General features: G+C 35.8%; 5 protein-coding genes across 9 annotated transcripts; 2 read left to right on the top strand and 3 right to left on the bottom strand.

The window, feature by feature from the left end:
• The first annotated feature begins 101 nt into the window (after positions 1 to 101).
• Valrs (Valyl-tRNA synthetase) lies at positions 102 to 5,331 on the top strand. 2 transcript variants are annotated; one of them, XM_076901652.1, is made up of 18 exons: positions 102 to 416; positions 588 to 761; positions 875 to 1,002; positions 1,150 to 1,314; positions 1,408 to 1,609; positions 1,697 to 1,985; positions 2,060 to 2,184; positions 2,271 to 2,416; positions 2,490 to 2,694; positions 2,753 to 2,926; positions 2,998 to 3,119; positions 3,196 to 3,304; positions 3,372 to 3,650; positions 3,731 to 4,066; positions 4,168 to 4,320; positions 4,394 to 4,597; positions 4,677 to 4,952; positions 5,039 to 5,331. In XM_076901652.1, the coding sequence occupies exons 1-18, from the start codon at positions 249 to 251 to the stop codon at positions 5,252 to 5,254; spliced, it is 3,471 nt and encodes a 1,156-aa protein (XP_076757767.1). In that variant the 5' UTR covers positions 102 to 248; the 3' UTR covers positions 5,255 to 5,331. The 2 variants fall into 2 exon arrangements, with proteins under 2 accessions (XP_076757767.1, XP_076757768.1); XM_076901653.1 differs by lacking the exons at positions 102 to 416; positions 588 to 761 and having other exon boundaries at positions 891 to 1,002; positions 1,119 to 1,314.
• Positions 5,332 to 5,890: 559 nt separating this feature from the next.
• Positions 5,891 to 11,332, bottom strand: LOC143427484 (DENN domain-containing protein 1B). Of its 3 annotated transcripts, XM_076901654.1 has the most exons (15): positions 11,079 to 11,332; positions 10,659 to 10,814; positions 10,419 to 10,556; positions 10,205 to 10,340; positions 10,072 to 10,125; positions 9,742 to 9,999; positions 9,541 to 9,642; positions 9,214 to 9,441; positions 8,963 to 9,139; positions 8,808 to 8,840; positions 8,579 to 8,633; positions 8,317 to 8,500; positions 8,100 to 8,235; positions 6,982 to 7,635; positions 5,892 to 6,719 (listed from the first exon to the last, which is right to left on the bottom strand). In XM_076901654.1, the coding sequence occupies exons 1-15, from the start codon at positions 11,093 to 11,095 to the stop codon at positions 6,306 to 6,308; spliced, it is 2,742 nt and encodes a 913-aa protein (XP_076757769.1). In that variant the 5' UTR covers positions 11,096 to 11,332; the 3' UTR covers positions 5,892 to 6,305. The 3 variants fall into 3 exon arrangements, with proteins under 3 accessions (XP_076757770.1, XP_076757769.1, XP_076757771.1); XM_076901655.1 differs by lacking the exon at positions 8,808 to 8,840 and having other exon boundaries at positions 5,891 to 6,719; XM_076901656.1 differs by lacking the exon at positions 6,982 to 7,635 and having other exon boundaries at positions 5,894 to 6,719; positions 11,079 to 11,110.
• A 505-nt stretch (positions 11,333 to 11,837) lies between these two features.
• Positions 11,838 to 13,165, top strand: Eif3f1 (eukaryotic translation initiation factor 3 subunit f1). 2 transcript variants are annotated; one of them, XM_076900807.1, is made up of 5 exons: positions 11,838 to 11,987; positions 12,126 to 12,295; positions 12,367 to 12,549; positions 12,627 to 12,848; positions 12,923 to 13,165. In XM_076900807.1, the coding sequence occupies exons 1-5, from the start codon at positions 11,879 to 11,881 to the stop codon at positions 13,094 to 13,096; spliced, it is 858 nt and encodes a 285-aa protein (XP_076756922.1). In that variant the 5' UTR covers positions 11,838 to 11,878; the 3' UTR covers positions 13,097 to 13,165. The 2 variants fall into 2 exon arrangements, with proteins under 2 accessions (XP_076756922.1, XP_076756923.1); XM_076900808.1 differs by having other exon boundaries at positions 11,863 to 11,998.
• Positions 13,157 to 14,809, bottom strand: Arp10 (Actin-related protein 10). The gene is made up of 5 exons (XM_076900802.1): positions 14,681 to 14,809; positions 14,453 to 14,605; positions 14,099 to 14,383; positions 13,736 to 14,015; positions 13,157 to 13,675 (listed from the first exon to the last, which is right to left on the bottom strand). The coding sequence occupies exons 1-5, from the start codon at positions 14,758 to 14,760 to the stop codon at positions 13,340 to 13,342; spliced, it is 1,134 nt and encodes a 377-aa protein (XP_076756917.1). The 5' UTR covers positions 14,761 to 14,809; the 3' UTR covers positions 13,157 to 13,339.
• A 3,227-nt stretch (positions 14,810 to 18,036) lies between these two features.
• Rpn12 (regulatory particle non-ATPase 12) lies at positions 18,037 to 19,160 on the bottom strand. The gene is made up of 3 exons (XM_076901007.1): positions 19,035 to 19,160; positions 18,800 to 18,872; positions 18,037 to 18,713 (listed from the first exon to the last, which is right to left on the bottom strand). The coding sequence occupies exons 1-3, from the start codon at positions 19,140 to 19,142 to the stop codon at positions 18,094 to 18,096; spliced, it is 801 nt and encodes a 266-aa protein (XP_076757122.1). The 5' UTR covers positions 19,143 to 19,160; the 3' UTR covers positions 18,037 to 18,093.
• Positions 19,161 to 19,414: the final 254 nt, after the last annotated feature.

The raw sequence follows: 19,414 nt of genomic DNA, 5'->3' as shown, positions 1-19,414 counted from the left end.
TCGATACGAAAGAAATCTACCATAACCTCGTTTCCGCGCCATCTTGCGTCGAGCGACAGGAACACCTAACCCTACGTGTCTGTTTCTATTAGACGTTTGTGATCTGTGAATGGCTGGATGCGAGTCGAACGGTGCAGAGAAAGCGCGTGGTTGACGTTGTAATTTTTCAAAGTGTGTCATCAGTCGACACGGATATTCGTATCTGAGAAATTGTTAATACAAAAGGAATATAAAGTAAGATCGGCGAGATGGTCGACGTAAAAAGCGAAGAAATCAACGGGACGGCCGATGTCCCGCAGAAGAGTGCGAAACAACTGCAGAAAGAGGCGAAGAAACAGGCGAAGTTGGAGAAATTTAAACAGAAACAAGAAAAGAAGGAAAGTGACAAACCTGTGAAAGTGAAAGAAAAGAATGAGGTGAGAGGACGATGCTTTGATTCTCAGGATTTTCTCAGTTTTCTTCTAGCACTACCTTTTTCTCGTCCATATGGTCTTTGGTTTAAAATTAATTAAGCGTGATTCGTATTTATACTTGTAAATGTAGCCTGGCAATGAACTTCTACGATCGGTATACGATTTACGTTTCAGAAGATTGAAAAGAAAAAGGAGAACAAAGAGTCGGCTGTGTATACAATAAACACACCCGCAGGAGAAAAGAAGGATGTTACGTGTACGATGCCAGACGCATACAATCCTAAGTATGTTGAAGCTGCTTGGTATACATGGTGGGAGAAACAAGGCTTCTTTAAACCTGAGTATGGTGTACGTAGCCAAAAACGATACAGATTTTGTAATGTATCAGTTTGAAAGTATGTTTTCTTGACCTCTGTTATGTAATTTCTTTAAGAGTTTGTCCTTTGTGACATTGATTACAGAGAAAGAGTATATCGGAAGTAAATCCTAAGGGGAAGTTTGTCATGGTGATCCCTCCTCCTAATGTAACTGGGTTTCTTCACCTTGGACACGCTTTAACCAATGCCGTAGAAGATGCTATTACAAGATGGTAAAATAATGCTTCGATTGTACTGTTTAATATATATTGTAAAGTATGTATAATCATTGAAAGATATATCGTTTCTTTCATCCTCGATTTCTTATAATTCGGCTATATGTGGATAGTTTCATCAAGGAGATTTTCATAATTTACAAGGAATCGTATGAAAGGACGTACAACGCTATGGAATCCTGGTTACGACCATGCAGGTATTGCTACTCAAGTGGTCGTAGAAAAGAAACTTTGGAAGGAGGAACAAAAGACACGTCATGATATAGGAAGGGAGAATTTCATAGAAAAAGTTTGGAAGTGGAAAGAGGAGTAAGTATGTGAATGAAGGGAGAAAGAGATTATGTATAATTTGAATATAATATGACAGACTTGTAAGTGACAATGTACATGTGTATATGTTAGAAAAGGAAACAGAATTTGCTTGCAATTAAAAAAGTTGGGTGGTTCATTTGACTGGGACCGAGCTTGCTTCACAATGGACCCAAAACTGTGCCGTGCTGTTACAGAAGCATTTGTAAGATTGCACGACGAGGGTGTAATTTATAGAAGCAATCGCTTGGTCAATTGGTCTTGTACGCTAAAAAGTGCCATTTCTGATATAGAGGTAAGTATCTTCAATTGAAGAATCATTTTTCAACCTATGTAATTAAATTTATCCAATTATCTAATCCTTTTCATGATATTTTTATAGGTTGATAAACTTGAATTAACTAGCCGGACGATGCTTTCAATACCTGGCTATCAAGAGAAAGTAGAATTTGGAGTTTTAGTATTGTTTGCATATAAATTGATAGATTCAGAGGAGAGAATAATAGTAGCTACTACCCGTATTGAAACAATGCTTGGAGACACAGCAATTGCTGTTCATCCAAAAGATGCCAGGTATGCTCAGTTCATTGGAAAGTATGTAGAGCATCCATTCTGTAATAGAAAGTTACCAATTATAGCCGATGAGTTTGTTGAAATGGAGTTTGGAACGGGTAAGCATATTTTCATTCATATATTCATTTAATACAAAGCTTTTTCGTTAATTACAAGATTAAAACTTTTACAGGTGCTGTAAAAATCACACCGGCTCATGATCCTAATGATTATGAAGTAGGAAAGAGACATGATTTACCATTTATTACAATCTTTGATGACAATGGGAATGTTATTGGAGATTACGGACAATTTACGGTTTGTTACATTTTTCATGGATGATACATTTAGTTATTTTATTCGTGAAAATTAGCTAATGTTATTTTAAACATTCTTTTATCTAGGGAATGAAACGATTCCATGCTAGAAAGGCTATAATAAAAGAATTAACGGCAAGAAATCTATTTGTTGAAATTAAGGATAATCCTATGATTGTGCCAATATGTAGTAGATCTAAGGATGTGGTTGAACCTTTAATGAAACCTCAATGGTAAATTTAATACTTGTTTTAATGATAGAGGCATTCTTAAGGAAGTGAAAGTAGTTATCGTTTTTATTGTTAGGTATATAAAATGTGGTGAAATGGCCGCGAAAGCAATGGATGCAGTAAAAACTGGTGAACTGAAAATTATTCCAGATCAGTACAAAAAAATTTGGTATCATTGGATGGAAAATATAAGAGACTGGTGTATATCTCGTCAGTTATGGTGGGGTCATCGTATTCCTGCCTACTATGTTAAAATAATCAATAAAACCGAAAATATTAAGGTAATCTCAAGAAACGTTAAAATGCGCTTTATCACACAAATTTATATTATTTACATAGGTAGATGACGATTATTGGGTGAGTGCGCATTCAGAAAATGAAGCTAAGGAGAAGGCTGCTGAACGATTGAATACAACTGTAGATAACATTATTGTTGAACAAGATCCTGACGTACTAGATACATGGTTTTCTTCAGGATTGTTTCCGTTTTCGATATTTGGGTGGCCAGATAAGGTATGTAAAAGAAAAGAATTATTTCATGTGTCCTACGGTAATATGCGAAATGAAATGAACCTACCTGTTAGACAGAAGAACTTGAAGCATTTTATCCTGGTACATTATTAGAAACTGGGCATGATATCTTATTCTTTTGGGTGGCAAGAATGGTGTTCTTAGGTCAAAAATTGTTGGGGAAACTACCATTTAGGTGTGTACACGTTTTACTCTTGTATCTGACTTTTGCATAATTAAACGGATCTGTATGTAAAAGGACGCTTTTACAGAGAAGTATACTTACACGCTATGGTACGAGATGCTCACGGAAGAAAAATGAGCAAATCATTGGGAAATGTCATAGATCCTATGGATGTTATTAACGGGATATCATTAGAGGTATATTTTATCTACCATCTTAATTTACGGTTCTTTACACCTAAGATTTAATATTTATTTTAATTAGAATCTTCATAAACAATTAATGGATTCAAATTTGGATCCAAAAGAACTTAAACATGCTATGGAAGGGCAGAAACGTGACTACCCGCAAGGAATTCCCGAATGTGGAACCGATGCTTTAAGGTTCGCACTTTGTGCTTATACAATGCAGGGTCGTGATATTAATCTTGATATTCTGCGTGTACAAGGATATCGATTTTTTTGTAACAAAATATGGAACGCGGCAAAATTTTCTCTGATGTATCTGAATTCTAATTTCGATTACAACGGAGACGTTCAATTGGTAAAATTTACTATCGCTTTACTATCGGTTTAGAACGTATCATTAAATCTGTTACGAAACATGCATGATCCCTTTTACAGGCAAATAATGATATACAGAATGATAACATAATAGGTAATAACGATTGGTACCAGAGTACCTTGGGAGAAATATGCGTGCAAGAGGCGTTGAATAATTATTTGGCAGATTATCCTTATTTAGATGGATATAGTCCTTCGCAAATCGACGCAAAAGCCTACCAAACTTTTACGAGATTAAATGCTGATTTAACAAAGTATTCTCATCTACATCGTTGGTATAAGCACGTGGCATCTTATAACGAGCAAGAACAATCTGTGTTTCGCGTTGAAGAATCTAAAATATTACCTCTGTGTAGTTGTAAAGGAGACCATCACAGTCGTAGTAGCAGGGAGCAGGTAAATTATATTTCAATAGATATGAAAACTTCAAATGAAACCATTGCGTTTATTGTTAGTTAAATAACAGTATGTTTGTTGGGATTTATTGGTGTCATTAGTTACATGGCGAGACAAATATAGATTCTTGGATGCTTTCTCGTGTCAGTTACGCAGTGAAAACCTGTGATGAAGCAATGGCACAGTATGATTTTCCGACCGCCACTACTGCTTGTTACAATCTCTGGTTGTACGATTTATGCGACGTTTATTTGGTTTGTACATAATCGAATAGTGAGTAGAAAGCTGTTACGTGATTGTTACTAATCAAAACCAATTACTATTTAGGAGTATTTGAAACCAGTATTTCAAAGTAACGATAATGAGAGAAAGTATGCAGCTAGATGTACCTTACTTAAAACACTAGACGTAGGATTAAGATTGTTAAGTCCATTTATGCCGTTTATAACTGAAGAACTTTATCAACGTTTACCTCGCAAAGAACAGCTTTATCCTAGCATTTGTGTTAGTCCATACCCAGAAGTTTCAGAGGTATTAACAATTATTTTCATTCGTTTCACGATAATTTCTCTTATGGATAAAAATGTTAAGTTGTGTGGTTGTTCTGTAGTGTCCGTGGAGGAACGAGGAAATAGAGAAAGATGTTGATTTCGCTAACAAATTAATAAAAAATGTACGATCAGCACGTGCAACATACAATATACCAAATAAAGTAAAGACTGAAGCATATTTAGTATGCGACAGTAATGACTTGAAAGACAAGCTTCTAGAATATCGGCTGTTGATCGAAACCCTTGCCTATTCTATTCTTCATACAACTGAACCACCGAAAGGATGTGCTATCGTTACTGTTACGGATAAAGTTCAAATACATCTAGTATTAGAGGTATTATCGAAATACATTACAAACGATTACTCATACCGAACATTAAACAGTTTCCTTTCATTATAAATTATTTGTACACATTTAAGGGTTTGATCGATACGAAAAAGGAGCTAGAGAAACTTAGCAAAAGGGAGACGCAGTTGGTAGATATCATACTCAAAACCAAACAGGCTATGGAAGTTCCTCATTACGATACTAAAGTACCTCTGGACGTGCAAAATAGTAACAAAGAGAAACTAATAAATAGCGAAGGAGAATTACAACGTATTACCGATGCATTATCAGCGTTACGAGCAATGTAATGCATAATCAATCTTTTAGGTTTCAGAATTTCATACTCGTATTATCTTCTTATTTATTAAATTATATTTCGCCAAAATGCTTCAACATCCTTGTTCCTTCTACTCTATTTTTGTAGATTAGAATAGACTCTATTGATAATGGGATATATTCCTCGAAACTCATTCGAAGAATAATGATTGAGATCGAATTTTTAAGTATTTCTTAAAGGGCAATTTTATATAATTAAGTGGGAAGATCGAGGTAGGAAAGATAAATAATCGTAGCTTTAAATTATCAATAATTACTTTTTGTATTTATTTATTAAAAAGCATTACCAATAAATGCAACAACTATTAAATTTAATATATTCAAAATCTAACAAAGATAAGATAATAATTTCAATATCATACTTCATTTGTTCTGATTATTTCCATTAAATACTGATAATGATCAATTATATTTTGTCGAGATAATACATGAAAATGTGCATGTTCAAAAAAAAATGAATTATACGATGCAAATTACGTAGCTATTACTCTATTAGTATCCACTATTGTGTTACTTAAATTTTACATGTTTATTACAACATTAATATGCATAAATGCTTCACGAATTCATTTAAATGATATTAAATATCTTCTTATCAGATCTTTGTTTGTAGCTGAATTTCTTATTCAGATTAAAACGAAATTTATACAGAAATTTACAATTAACATTGAAGAAATAATGACTTTTTGAAATTGCACAGAATCAGACCCTAGGCTATTATAGCTCTTATTTTATCAGTTCTCGATATAAAAAATGTATAAGAACGTAGTTTTATATTTATACTACAAAGCCGAATTATTGTATTTTCCTTTGACTATTTAATGGCTAAGATATTAGAAGTTCATTCAACTATATTATCGTGTTATTGTAAAACTTCTATTCACAACTATGTTCTTCTAGACAGTTGGTGACGCTTGTGTTTACATGAATAACAAAAAAAAAAGAAAACAAAGGAAACGAAAAAAGCCAGTATTAACATTATATGTACAATTGTGATATGTGAATAGTAATCGAATTCATTACTTATTCAAATTTTGTCCAATTGTTTTGGGACTTAATGGCAGGCGCATTCAGTGTTAAGCTGAACGTGTTATCCATACTAATACTGCTTTCGGATGTGTTGCATACTGTAGAATTTTTTGATGACGAATCACCGTTGCTTATGCTAAATTTGTTAAAATCCAAGCCGTATGCTTGAAGCAAATCTAAATCACCAACGTTATCAGAAGACTTTTGTTGCTTATCGTTATTTTTGTGCAGCGGTTGAAAGTAAGGATATAATGGATTGCTAAGACCTTCACCCATCTCAGGAATATGTAATGATTGAGTCATTTGTTTGGAACTCGCGAATTCTGATGGCTTAGAAAGCAGGGGATCGAAATCATCGTTGCTTGTTGTCGAATCTAATCTAATTAAATCTGGCACTTCGGGAGACCCCTGTAAACAGCAGCAAAAGTGACTTGTTAAAAAATATCACAAAGTCTGATCCTTTCAACAAGTTTTAGAATAAGTAAGTTCAATCTTTTTCAACAAATTAGAATAATCTGTTTTTTTCTTTAAATAGAACAATAGATTCTTTAAGACATCGGTCGCAGAAAGGAATTAGCGTTCAAGAACATATGTTAAAATGGCTACAGAGTGATCGTGGAAATAAAGCGAATGTAAACTCAGAAAATAAATAATGAATGATGACGTTTACCTTTGGGTATGCAGGACGAGATGTACTATTGTATGCATGGGATGGAACGTGACAATTAACAGGCAACGATGCATTTGTAGCTTGGAAGATTGGTCGTTTTAAATAGGAGGGCATGAACACTTTACTGGTATCAAAAGGATCATTCTCTTTTAGTTCAGAATTGGAATCATAATTCGAAAAAATGCTATCAGTGTAAAATGTAGAATTCTTTGTAGATCCTTCCGAAAGATTGCTACATTGCTTTGTATCTACACTTTGAGAATACAAGGAAGAATTGTATTTCGTGAATTTGTTCGTATGAATTTCGTGTAAAAAGTTACTGAACTGTGCACTGTCAATACATTTCTCTAAAACGGGTAGAAGCGATGCTTTGTCGGTTTCCTCTACCGTTTTAGTCGACTTCAAAGCTAAAGAATTAAATGGAAATGGTTTATTGTTCGTGCTAATCTGAGAATTTGTCGTATCGTTGGGGTTTAACAAAGTATTCGGCTGATCAGAACTATTCAAGGTGGTGGTAAAAACATTGGTGGATATAGTTTTTGAGGGAGAGGACGTAACAGTTGGATTTGCGACAACTGTACTAGGTGAAGGGCCGTGCCGTATATGCCCAGTCCATGCAGGTCTCAAACTGTCTAAACTGCGTACTGGTTTCAACTGAAAGTGATGCACGAAATATTCTTATACTCGTTGAATGAAAAAAGAAAAAAAAGAAATGAATACGACTTTCTGTATATAATATGTGCTAGAACCATATCGATATGTAAATATTTTAATGTATGATACAAATAAAAAAAATGTACATATTGCATTACTTTACACATATGATACATGCACTGATATATACGTATAGTTCGCACTTGTTTCGATATATATATATATATATATGTACATTCGTCTGTGAATCATTGTCATGCTAAAATGATGTTGTTTACACGATTACAAATCACAATAAGCATTACAATACATTTAGACTGCAAAGAGATGTTTTTATGCTGCTGATGCTAGAATGCTTGAAGTAAACAGAGATGCTGTATAAGCTATCGACAATTATACAAACTACTTATTAAATATCTTTATGATTTATATATGTAATTAATTATAATTAAAAATGTACATACTGTTCTATCAACGGGTGGCGTATTTGGAAAAATGACATGACGGAGTTCTTGCACAAGATCGATGTTCATCCTTTCTGGCGGGGAATCCGTTTCTTCTGGAGAACTAGGGCTTAAAGGCGAATATTGTTTCCCTCCTCTGTAATGACGATTAAAAAACAAGAAATCGATGTTAAAAGAAGAGAAAGGAAAGGGATATGATAGAACGATGAAGACTCACCTAGATTCGGTAAAATTATTATTACGTATTCGAAGATCTTTCCTATAACTAGTAGTAGCCGTAAAACCATTCGGTGATTTCGACGGAGATGTAAAATCGATAGGCCGTCTGTCTGATGTAGGTGAGCTAGGTGCAGATCTTGGTTGATGAAATCTTATACTAGTCTCGCTCCTATTTGATCGTCCTCGGAACAGAACAAGAATTCTACTCAAACATTACTCGATTTATTTTGCAAAGCTAAATCCACCAAAGTTTACCATACCTTTCCATTTTAATCCTTTGTACGCCGTTTTCATGTCCTTCCCTTTGTCTTTTACCTATAAATATAATTTTTATTACCAACAAAGCTAGTTAATCCTCTGAGACCTCTTTTTATAGAGAGAAGAGAATTTTATTAGCATTTTTAAGCGCGCGTACATTAGTGCAGTAAAATGAATAATATACAATATGAAAGAATAGCTAATTTACTGTAATTTGCATACTAAACTTACTGATTTAACTGCATATTTTACAGCTGGATTGGCCTGGAATCGAAGGCGATCAAAAAGACAAAAAAATAATTTGCTTTTACGCATCTTAATTCGAATGTCGGTCTTTATGAGAATACTTTAAAACAGAAATCGCGTTATAAATGGAATTCACGTACCTTATCTTTTACACTACGGAAAAATGCTGAGCTTTCTTTCCGCATAGCGTACGTCCATTCCCGATACTGCTGCATAAATTTGCTACCGGACTTGGCTGAGTAACTGCAGGCTTCCATTTCGAATTCATCTGAGAAGCCAAGTCCTGAATTAAGCATATTCAGTCTTTCTTCTATAAACTAAAATCAATTTCTATGTTTTATTCGCGATACATTTAATAATCCAATACGTAAATGGTACTTGGTCGAAATACTTGTTGAAATATCTGTAACTCCAACATTTTTCGTAAAAAAGGTTGCATCGAAGATGGCCTGCTCTCCACAAATGCATTCTGATTAAAAGTAATACTTTGTCCTTGCTCTAGCGTTAATGCGTCTCTATAGCCAGCTGTTAATTGCACTAGCGCTCGTAAAAATGCCCTCGATACGCCGTCTCCGAGCAATGCAGATCTGTTACGTAATGCCTTCTTCAAGTTTGTCACCTGGGACAAAGAAACTCTTTATTTTATTATTTAAGATGTGTTCCGATTCTTAAGAATAACATCGTTATTCCACGAGTAAAAGTATAGTTTTATACGAACTACGTCCTGAGGTAACGATTCCAAATCTTGAAACGGCGATTCTATGCTGTTAATATCGGCGTCCAATATAACTACTTCTCCCAGGTCGCTCTTTCGTACTCTCTAAGGAATCGTAACACATTTAAAATGTTAAAAATACAATAAAAGTGATAGTTGTTCACTTTACAATCAATCCATGCTATTAAATGCAGGTGACACTACCTGAAGTGTTGGAGTAGGTACACCTATTAGGAACGGCATCGGTGCCAATAAATAATCGATTAAGGATAGCGGTAAAACAGGTATATATATATGCTGCCAAATCATTGGATAAATTAAAGCATTGCATGCCTGAACACAAGCGCTTAATCTTGAAAGGCGTTTCGAAGTAAAGATGATTCGCCGTTCGTATAACATTGAAGCAAATATAATCATCATATTGTGAGCATCGACAGCGCTATAATATTCGGTCAAATTTCTCTGAAACGATACACAATTACCCTGTAACGGTTTACATTGTTCTTCTAGGTATTAAAACTAATTCACACTTACATTTTCAGGTATACTTGGTAATTGAAATTGCTTTGGGCTTTGGCAAAGGAAATTCTGAAAACCAACGATATTAACATACAGGACAGGTACGCTTATATATTTAACTGTACATTAATATAATCAAGCTGCTTACCACTTTAGAATTTGGTACTGGAATAGAGATAGAACTACCAGGAATGGGGACTGGACTTTTATATACAGTTTCAAAAAATTTCCAGAGATCTTCGCTGGTTCCATTGCTCATTAATGTTGCAATATTATTTAAAAGCCTGTTCACAAAAAAGAAATATATACTCTGTGCACGTCTAGATTACTCTTCGCTTATCCTATTACGCAAATATGCTAACTTGTAAAATATTTCGTGCCACGGTAGTGCGCTTAAAATTACTAAAGCTGTATCCGTCTTCGGATCATGTCTACAAAATCCGAACGTCCATTTCGAGTCTATACTAGTGAGTACAAATGAGAAATGCTGCACCATCAAGCTGAAATTAATGAGTAATCAATAACCATTGCATCATACTTGAAATAGAAAAATATATATTTACGATACTTTGTAGCATTACTAAATGATTCATCGAGCTTACTTTTCAATCTCACACGGATAGGCAAATTTGGGGACAGACTTAAGTATTTCCTCATCTAGAAAAGAGGTTGGGTACTTTTGAAGTATCCAAGGTGCTTTCTCTCCCAGTGGTGCGGCGACCTCGCAGAAACACTCAAAGAGATGTTGTACATTGTCCCTAAAAATTTATAATACATTACGATAACTTTCAACATAACATAGAACAACCTTATTTACAAGTACATCGATTTCTAGAATGTTATACAGTTTTAAACAAACAATCGTCCAGTGCGCTACTAGAACAAGCCACTTTCACCAGTGTTATGCACGACAAAAATGCAACGCTTCCGTTGTCCAACGAATCTGAACGATTGCAATCAAATGCTCGTAACGTACAGCGATGTTAATCGAAAAATGATAGAAAAGTAAACGATACACTTACCTCAATCTGGAACCCATGATAATAGTGAAAAAAAAATAAGTACTTTGTATCTTCCCGACGTCTATACGACATTGTACGTATGTATTACATGACAGTAACACATTCCATTCATATAAATTTTAATCGCATCGTGTGATTTGCTATCACGCCCCGCACTATTCACGCAAAATAAAGTACTTTCTTTCTCCTTTTTTTTCTATCGCGCACGTACCGTTCTCTCCGCTCTCTTCGCTCAACGCACGTACCGTGTTACCAACTATACCCACTGGACTAGTCAGAGGAGTGTTTTGGATCGGAATCACGCCTATCCCTTTAAATTAATGCGAGTACATACGATAAACACTTGAATTCTGCCGCCCCACCCGTGTGATTCTAACCTAAACGTAGTTGACCAATGAGAACCGTCCACTGGACAACGTTCTTGCTTGCCATTGGTCGGCTGTCCGGATTGGTAGTTAGGTTAGCGCAACATGGCGCGTTTGAATTCAGGAACGGAAGGGGTCGATTTAAAGTCTCTTTCTTTTCGAATTATTTACGAAGGTAAATATAATTAATTACTATTGTACTGTACTATAATAAAGTGAGATAATAAATGCTATACTAAAGCTAAATATAATTACGCGGATTATTTTAAATTACTGTTGAACTTTCGATTATGATTATTGGATAGCTGGATGGGAATCGATAATTCTGTGTTCCTTTCTATGTTAATGGTATTTTAAGGTGGAAAAGCTGACGTGACTGTTAGTGCTCCGTCTATATTCCCGTTTGATCGTGTGTGTGACAGAAGTCGAGGAACGATGGCGCTTAACCTAACTGTGAAGGTTCATCCTGTGGTTTTATTCCAAATTGTCGACGCCTACGAGCGTCGCAAAGCGGAATCTCATCGTGTTATTGGCACACTGTTAGGTGATTAAAAGGTTTACTATTTAAAGTCTGTCTGATTGTAATGTCGATTCGGATATTAGGTTAACCGCAGCAAACGGTTCGATGCAGTATTGTTAGTTTGTGATGAACATTTATTTATTCTGAATTAATGTGTTGCAGGTACCGTGGAGAAGGGGATGGTCGAAGTTACGAATTGTTTTTGCGTGCCACACAAAGAATCGGAGAGTCAAGTGGAGGCTGATCTAACTTATGGAATTGATTTATATGAATTAAATCATAGGGTGAATGCGCAGGAGAATATTGTTGGATGGTGGGCGACTGGCAATGAGGTAGCTATTAATAAGGATTATACTTGGATTTCGTTAAAAGCGGCAATGTTTTATGGTTGTAATTTGTACAGGTCACGACTCACTCCTCTGTTATTCATGAATACTACGTTCGTGAATGCAATAACCCTGTTCACTTAACAGTCGACACGACGTTAGCAAATACTACTAGAATGGCGATCAAAGCGTATGTCTGTGTTCCGTTAGGAGTACCCAATGGAAAGCAAGGTTCTATGTTTACGCCAGTTAAAGTGCAGGTATGTTTACTTGCTATATTTTATATAATGTGCGTGTATGCAAAGAGAAATATAAATGTTCTTTCGTTCTTTTCTAGATTACATGTTACGAACCCGAAGTTGTTGGGCTACAGCTTTGTTCTAAAACTCAATTACCAGCACACGCCCAAATAACTGGGGTAAAAACAGGCGGAGGTATTGAACCCATGATGGACCTTTCTCAGATAGCGGAAGCTAGCGCGAAACTTTCTTCCATGTTGGAACAAGTGCTCGTATACGTTGATGATGTGTTAAGTGGGAAACAACCGCCAGATAATCAAGTATGTGATTAGATTTAACTTGTTGAGTGTTCTTCTTTTTAAAACTGTTGGTTTAAACAGTAATATCATTCCAGGTTGGTCGTGCTCTTTTGGATATGGTACATTCGGTGCCCAAAATGTCCAGCGATCAATTCGACGAAATGTTTAATAGTAACGTAAAAGATTTATTGATGGTTGTAGCACTGTCACAATTGATAAAGACACAGCTTCAACTCAATGAGAAGCTTACGTTGCTCACAACTTTATAAACCTTGGAACATATTTCAGTCCCAAGAACCCTGTCACACAATTTGTATAAATAAAACAAATTCGAAGTTTGTATCATGTTTATTCGACATTAATTACAATGATTATGATACAAAACGTAAAAAATGAAAAATAAATAAAATTCTTAATATTCTATATATACAAATATAAATAGGCTGATCGAAATACGATATTTTGTTAAAACAAAAGAGACATTTATTGAACTTAGCGTCTTTAAAATTGTCTTAGGTTTCGTAAACGGGTGAACGATCCCTTTGATTGTCTATCAGACTGACCCAATCTGGAACTCGATCAGATTTAAGATAAGTCTCTTTTGTCAGACATCTCAATGGTAAATCAACGCTACCAAAGATAGCACCGCCTAGCCATGCTGTGTAATTCGGCTTGCTCGGTGCAGTGTGGAACATGAACGTTTGAATTTTTAATTTTGTGGCATAAAGATTACTCTTGACAAGAGTTAAAAGCTCGGATTTAAGACGACTCGCAAACCCTTTTGTCATTGTAGTACCACCAATCAGGATTATATTTTCTGCTAGAACTCGTCTAGTGTCTATAGGGCACTGCAACAAGAAATGGAGATGTACGAAAGGAAAATGAGAGAAAACAAACAATATTTATACCTGCATTATGGCATCTAGAATCATCGTAGGTATACTAAGATTATCATTATCCCTTTCCCACAACGATTCAAATGCTTTTTCTCTCATTTCCCCGGGTATATTAATAGTCTTAACGCCAGGGTATCTGACCGATGGCGGAGGATCAGGAGCTTCGGCAGTTTCTAGTTTAGCAGATCTATCTAGCGTAGTGACAAAGCACGTTCTTACTTTTATATCCTCCACAAGTTTTTCTGTGATATCTACATTAGGATATATTTCCTTCAAAGACTTCATCAAGTATCTATTTGGAAAATGTAAATGCCATCAAGCAACTAGTGATAATACTGTACAAATTAATCGAGCGATATTCCATATTTAACTCACTGATGAACAACTTGACCACCCAAAGGAAGAGCCTGCCATGCCTTTAAAATTGGTTCACCCTCGAAAATAGGAATTAGCGTAGCTTCTTTGTATCCAACATCCAATACTAACGCTGAATTAACACCCAAGGTACTAATAGTTGCTAAATGAGTAGGTAGAAGCAACAGGGAACCAATTTCAAAGTGTCTAAATAGTACCTTAGCTAATGTCTCCCTAAATTGAGTCGGAGTTAACAGAGATTCTAGAACAACGATTCTAGTGTCCTTTGGGCTTATCACAACATGTCTGCGAATCAAATATTGTAAATTAACAAATGAAACAAGGTGATAAAAACATACAAAGGGAAATTTTTACCTCAAAAATAAAGCGTGCAGAAACTCGACGAGTAATTGATACAAATCCTCCGTATCTGTGTAATCATAAATCCTTCGAAGTTCTTTAGTTTCTGGACACTTAACTTCCGTTCTTATTATACCACGTGGAGCAGGCTCGCCAGCGTAACCAAATCTATTTTCAAATCAATGCGTATCATTATACGTTAACATATTGTATATTATTCTGTACGAAGCCAAACTCGCGTACTTTGTATATGCGCTACCAATATCGAATATCACCATTTGCTTGTCCGATAGGAATCGAACGCCTTCGTAGCTACGAAGCATCTTAGAAATAAGTTCCCTGGCACTGAAAAGGAGCTTGGATTAGAATCTAGGTAATATGTATTTAGTATCTGTGTAGAAAAAAAGGGTTAGAGTACATTTTAAGAGACACAAAATTGTGGTTGTTCCGTTTTGTTAATTATTACTTTTCAATGCGTGCATTGAAAGATGCGAGCCACAATTTTAGAAACTCAACGGTTCAATAATTATGTCCACATAAAACCAACGGTCCTTAATGCATCATACAGGTTAAAACATCGACATATTGAATATTATCCTTGAATTAAATGTTTCGCACCAGTCTAAAGCGCCCTCTTTCATCGTAAATCTATCATTCTACGGAATGAAAACTATGAAGAGATAAATTATTCTTTTATTTCTATTACTTAATCATCTTTATTCTCTGATGTTAATTCTTTTTTCATATTCAGCTCTAATTGTGCGTACAACGATTAAACAGTGATGTGCTTCAGTGTGTGCGTAGATTTTTTAAAGTTCTCCCTGAATGGACATACAAAAGTTTTTTAAAGCAATTAGATGTTCTCAGAGCACGGATAATAGAATAGATTACACGAAAAATATATAAATGGATAAGCTTTTCAAATTTCCCGCCCAGGTAATAGAAGACTGCCAGCGCCATCTCTGTGGAAAGTGCTCAAACTGGTCGCACATCGTTATCGACAGCGAAGTGAACTACTTACCGACTGGTGGCGCCATCTCTTGAAGGAGTGCGGAAACTAGTTGCAATATAGTTTCCGCACTCCTTCAAGAGATGGCGCCACCAGTCGATAAGTAGTTCACTTCGCTGTCGATAACGATGTGCGACCAGTTTGAGCACTTTTCACAGAGATGGCGCCAGGGGTTCTAGAATAGAGTAGGTATCATCTGTCTCACTCTCTCTTATAGCTTTCTAGTATATCTTTCTCTCTCTTACCTCCAAAGCGGGAGATATAATTTATTTTACTCATTCCTTTCAATGAAACTTAAGGAATTTCTTTATTTAATCAGTAGTACTTTAAAATTCTGTAATTCAGATAAGGGAGAGACGCAGAGAGAAGCAGAGAGAAGGAAAGAGAAGCGGAAAGGAAGTCAGGAAGGCAACATATTGTTAGTTTACATAAGTTTTATATTTAAGATGTATTGTAAATGGGTTTATAACAATAATTTATAACACATAGCTATGTAAAACTACTCTGTACAATTTATAAGTTGTTAAAACGACAATAAACGTTCAGTTCTTACTAATTAATTGTTTAATCAATTAATAACCTTTGTAACAATCCTAGAAAGACCAATCCTATTCCTTAAACGAGATACAACTCGTAAAAATAGTCCTGTACAGAATTAAACTAGTTATCAGGAGAACATAACGTCATAGGAGGTATCAGGAATTCCAGGAATTCTTGATGACGTCATTTCTAAGAAGTGGCACTTTAGAATACCTCCTATGAAGTCATGTTCTCCTGATACAAAGTCAAAAAGTAGGGTTTTCGATCGAAAAATTGGGAAAGTATCAGGAGAACATGACGTCACAGGAGGTATCGACAATTCCAGGAATTCTTGATGACGTCATTTCCAAGAAGTGGCACTTTGGGATACCTCCTCACTACTTATGTTCTCCTAATACAAAGTCGATTTTTCAAGATTTTGATCGAAAAATCGCCAATGTATCAGGAGAACATGACGTCACAGGAGGTATCGACAATTCCAAGAATTCTCGATGACGTCATTTCCAAGAAGTGGCACTATTCGGATACCTCCTATGACGTCATGTTCTCCTGATACAAAGTCGATTTTCGAGGTTTCGATCGCTAAAATCGAGAAAGTATCAGGAGAACATGACGTCATAGGAGGTATGCTTGCCACTTCTAGGAAAATGACGTCACTTCTAAGAATCGCCAGAATTCCAGGAATTCTCGATGACGTCATTTCCAAGAAGTGGCACTATTCGGATACCTCCTCATATGTTATATTCTCCTGATACAAAGTCGGATTTTCAAGATTTTGGTCGAAAAATCGGCAATGTATCAGGAGAACATGACGTCATAGGAGGTATCCCAATAGTGCCACTTCTTGGAAATGACGTCATCGAGAATTCCTGGAATTTCGGCGATTCTTGGTAGTGACGTCATTTTCCTAGAAGTGGCAAGCATACCTCCTGTGACGTCATGTTCTCCTGATACTTTGTCGATTTTCGGGGTTTCGATCGAAAAATTGGCAATGTATCAGGAGAACATGACGTCATAGGAGGTATCCGAATAGTGCCACTTCTTGGAAATGACGTCATCGAGAATTCCTGGAATTGTCGATACCTCCTGTGACGTCATGTTCTCCTGATACATTGGCGATTTTTCGATCAAAATCTTGAAAAATCGACTTTGTATTAGGAGAACATAAGTAGTGAGGAGGTATCCCAAAGTGCCACTTCTTGGAAATGACGTCATCAAGAATTCCTGGAATTGTCGATACCTCCTGTGACGTCATGTTCTCCTGATACTTTCCCAATTTTTCGATCGAAAACCCTACTTTTTGACTTTGTATCAGGAGAACATGACTTCATAGGAGGTATTCTAAAGTGCCACTTCTTAGAAATGACGTCATCAAGAATTCCTGGAATTCCTGATACCTCCTATGACGTTATGTTCTCCTGATAACTAGTTTAATTCTGTACAGGACTATTTTTACGAGTTGTATCTCGTTTAAGGAATAGGATTGGTCTTTCTAGGATTGTTACAAAGGTTATTAATTGATTAAACAATTAATTAGTAAGAACTGAACGTTTATTGTCTCTTTAATAATATATAGATCCGTACAGAGTAGTCTTACATAGCTAATTACTATAAATTACGTTTTAAATTAATTTACAATGCAGCTTATAGCTAAAACTTATTCGAATTTTCAATATTTACAACGACGTGAGAAGTTTGACTTCTGTCCAAGGAGATGGCGCCATCTCTTATGTATTAGCCTGCTTCGCCACTGGTAACGATGTGCGATTAGTTCGCATTCTCTTTAAAAAGATAGCACCACCAATCATTTTTATAATCGCAGTATTTACCATACTAACAAAGTATAACAAGTTACATTTATTTGCTTAGAAAGTAATATAAATATATATGTAATGTATATGTAACTACGAAATAAATGATAAGAAAGCAAACAGTTTTCTTTTCTCCACCCTTTTCCATACGTTTTTCTTCCCCTTGCTTCGTTTCCTTCTTGAACACAGAAACAACTGCTTGTATTTCGTTGCTTTCCTCAAGGGCTAAAACACTGAGCCATAAGAATTACATGATCAATTTTATTCATCTATAAAATACAGAAAAATGCGGACATTCAAACAATCATTTCAAGTTCTCTTGCGTAATCAATCGCTAACGTAGCCAAGTCCGCACTGGGAATTGGCTCTTCGACTTTCTTTTCGCTGGTCGTACTGAAGTAAAAGTAGCCGTCTTTTGCTAAATTCCAATTCTTTTTCACCGCGAATGCCTTCATATCTTTCCTCGAGTTCAAATTTAGCATCCTCAGGGCGTCCTGAATGGAAATCTTGTCGTACGCGCTCTCCATGCACGCGCCGATCTCATCGCGCACCGTATTCAACAAAATATCTATAAAGAAGTTATACGAGGCTGCAGGCACGTTGCCTTTGGCCAAGAATATCTTGTTGTACGAGCCTTCCATTAAATATTGCTCCAAACTCAACGGATGCCTGATATAGACGTTCGATTGTATTTGATCGGAAGGCAGTAGCTCCAATTCTGTGTGAAATTCAGCCACGCGATTTTGAGACAACAAGAATAACAGATTTAAACCGAGAAGATGATATTTATACGCCGATTCCATCAATTCGGATTTATAGTCGAAGTAGTAACATTTCAGTTGCGCCATGTAACGTTCGAACGAAGGTATATCTTCGTTCACTATACTCCATTGCGCTCCGATCTCCAAAATATCACCTGCAATTACCAATAATTTATACAAATCACGTATCGCTAACAAATAGAGTAAAGTGTTTCACGTGGAAACAGATATTAATTCTTACGAGCTATAAGTAATTCGTTTTGAGTAGCTGTGCTGTTGGACGTGGGCAGAAACATCAAATGGGTGAGGCTAACCTGTAGAAATGAATCGTTCCAATTATCATTTGGCATCTTACGTTACTTAGAAAACAATGACAATCAATTTTTGACAGACCATCAGAACGTGAAAGGTTATATCGTTAACGATTCGCAAAATGTCACAGAAATACTCGAACAAGTAAATATGTTATGCGTCACCTTCAACTGATTAAGCAATTCACCGCACTTTTTCAAATTGCACGGTGTTGCTGCCCATTCTTCCTTCAAAGTTTTGTACAAAGGGACAACATCCTTCAACGCCGCCATTTTTCACTCACGCTCGACGCTCCACGACCATTAACCATGCACAGTAAAGAAACATAACAATACAAGTATCGTTTTCCCTTTAAACACATAATTATTTGTTAATCAATTACCACATAAACCCATTTAATATCTAACGAATTTATTTCTCTCTTACTTTAGACGACAAATTAATTCCTTTATTAATCAACCAATCAGAACGATGAATTTTATTACCGATCGCCAGCTTAAAAATGTTTGAAATCAGAATAAAAATCTGCTGAAGATTAAATCAA

The sequence above is a fragment of the Xylocopa sonorina genome, chromosome 9 (genome assembly GCF_050948175.1).
Source record: "Xylocopa sonorina isolate GNS202 chromosome 9, iyXylSono1_principal, whole genome shotgun sequence".
NCBI classification, from domain to species: domain Eukaryota; kingdom Metazoa; phylum Arthropoda; class Insecta; order Hymenoptera; family Apidae; genus Xylocopa; species Xylocopa sonorina.
Note: the sequence above shows the minus strand (reverse complement) of the source record. Positions and strands in the feature narration are given on the sequence as shown.

Bases quoted from the DNA above. Each gene is read 5' to 3' on its own strand.
- Valrs (XM_076901652.1), top strand. From the start codon at position 249: ATGGTCGACGTAAAAAGCGAAGAAATCAACGGGACGGCCGATGTCCCG. The intron at 762-874 runs GTACGTAGCCAA...CATTGATTACAG, and splicing joins TCTTTAAACCTGAGTATGGT to AGAAAGAGTATATCGGAAGT. The intron at 1,610-1,696 runs GTAAGTATCTTC...ATATTTTTATAG, and splicing joins GTGCCATTTCTGATATAGAG to GTTGATAAACTTGAATTAAC.
- LOC143427484 (XM_076901654.1), bottom strand. The intron at 10,000-10,071 runs GTAAGTGTGAAT...GTATCGTTTCAG, and splicing joins TACCAAGTATACCTGAAAAT to AGAAATTTGACCGAATATTA. The intron at 6,720-6,981 runs GTAAACGTCATC...TGCTGTTTACAG, and splicing joins CTCGTCCTGCATACCCAAAG to GGGTCTCCCGAAGTGCCAGA.
- Eif3f1 (XM_076900807.1), top strand. From the start codon at position 11,879: ATGGCGCTTAACCTAACTGTGAAGGTTCATCCTGTGGTTTTATTCCAA. The intron at 11,988-12,125 runs GTGATTAAAAGG...AATGTGTTGCAG, and splicing joins TGTTATTGGCACACTGTTAG to GTACCGTGGAGAAGGGGATG. The intron at 12,550-12,626 runs GTATGTTTACTT...GTTCTTTTCTAG, and splicing joins TTACGCCAGTTAAAGTGCAG to ATTACATGTTACGAACCCGA.
- Arp10 (XM_076900802.1), bottom strand. From the start codon at position 14,760: ATGCTTCGTAGCTACGAAGGCGTTCGATTCCTATCGGACAAGCAAATG. The intron at 14,606-14,680 runs GTACGCGAGTTT...ATTTGAAAATAG, and splicing joins ATTGGTAGCGCATATACAAA to ATTTGGTTACGCTGGCGAGC. The intron at 14,384-14,452 runs GTAAAAATTTCC...TTTGATTCGCAG, and splicing joins CTGCACGCTTTATTTTTGAG to ACATGTTGTGATAAGCCCAA.
- Rpn12 (XM_076901007.1), bottom strand. From the start codon at position 19,142: ATGGCGGCGTTGAAGGATGTTGTCCCTTTGTACAAAACTTTGAAGGAA. The intron at 18,873-19,034 runs GTGACGCATAAC...TCATTTCTACAG, and splicing joins AATTGCTTAATCAGTTGAAG to GTTAGCCTCACCCATTTGAT. The intron at 18,714-18,799 runs GTAAGAATTAAT...TGGTAATTGCAG, and splicing joins AAACGAATTACTTATAGCTC to GTGATATTTTGGAGATCGGA.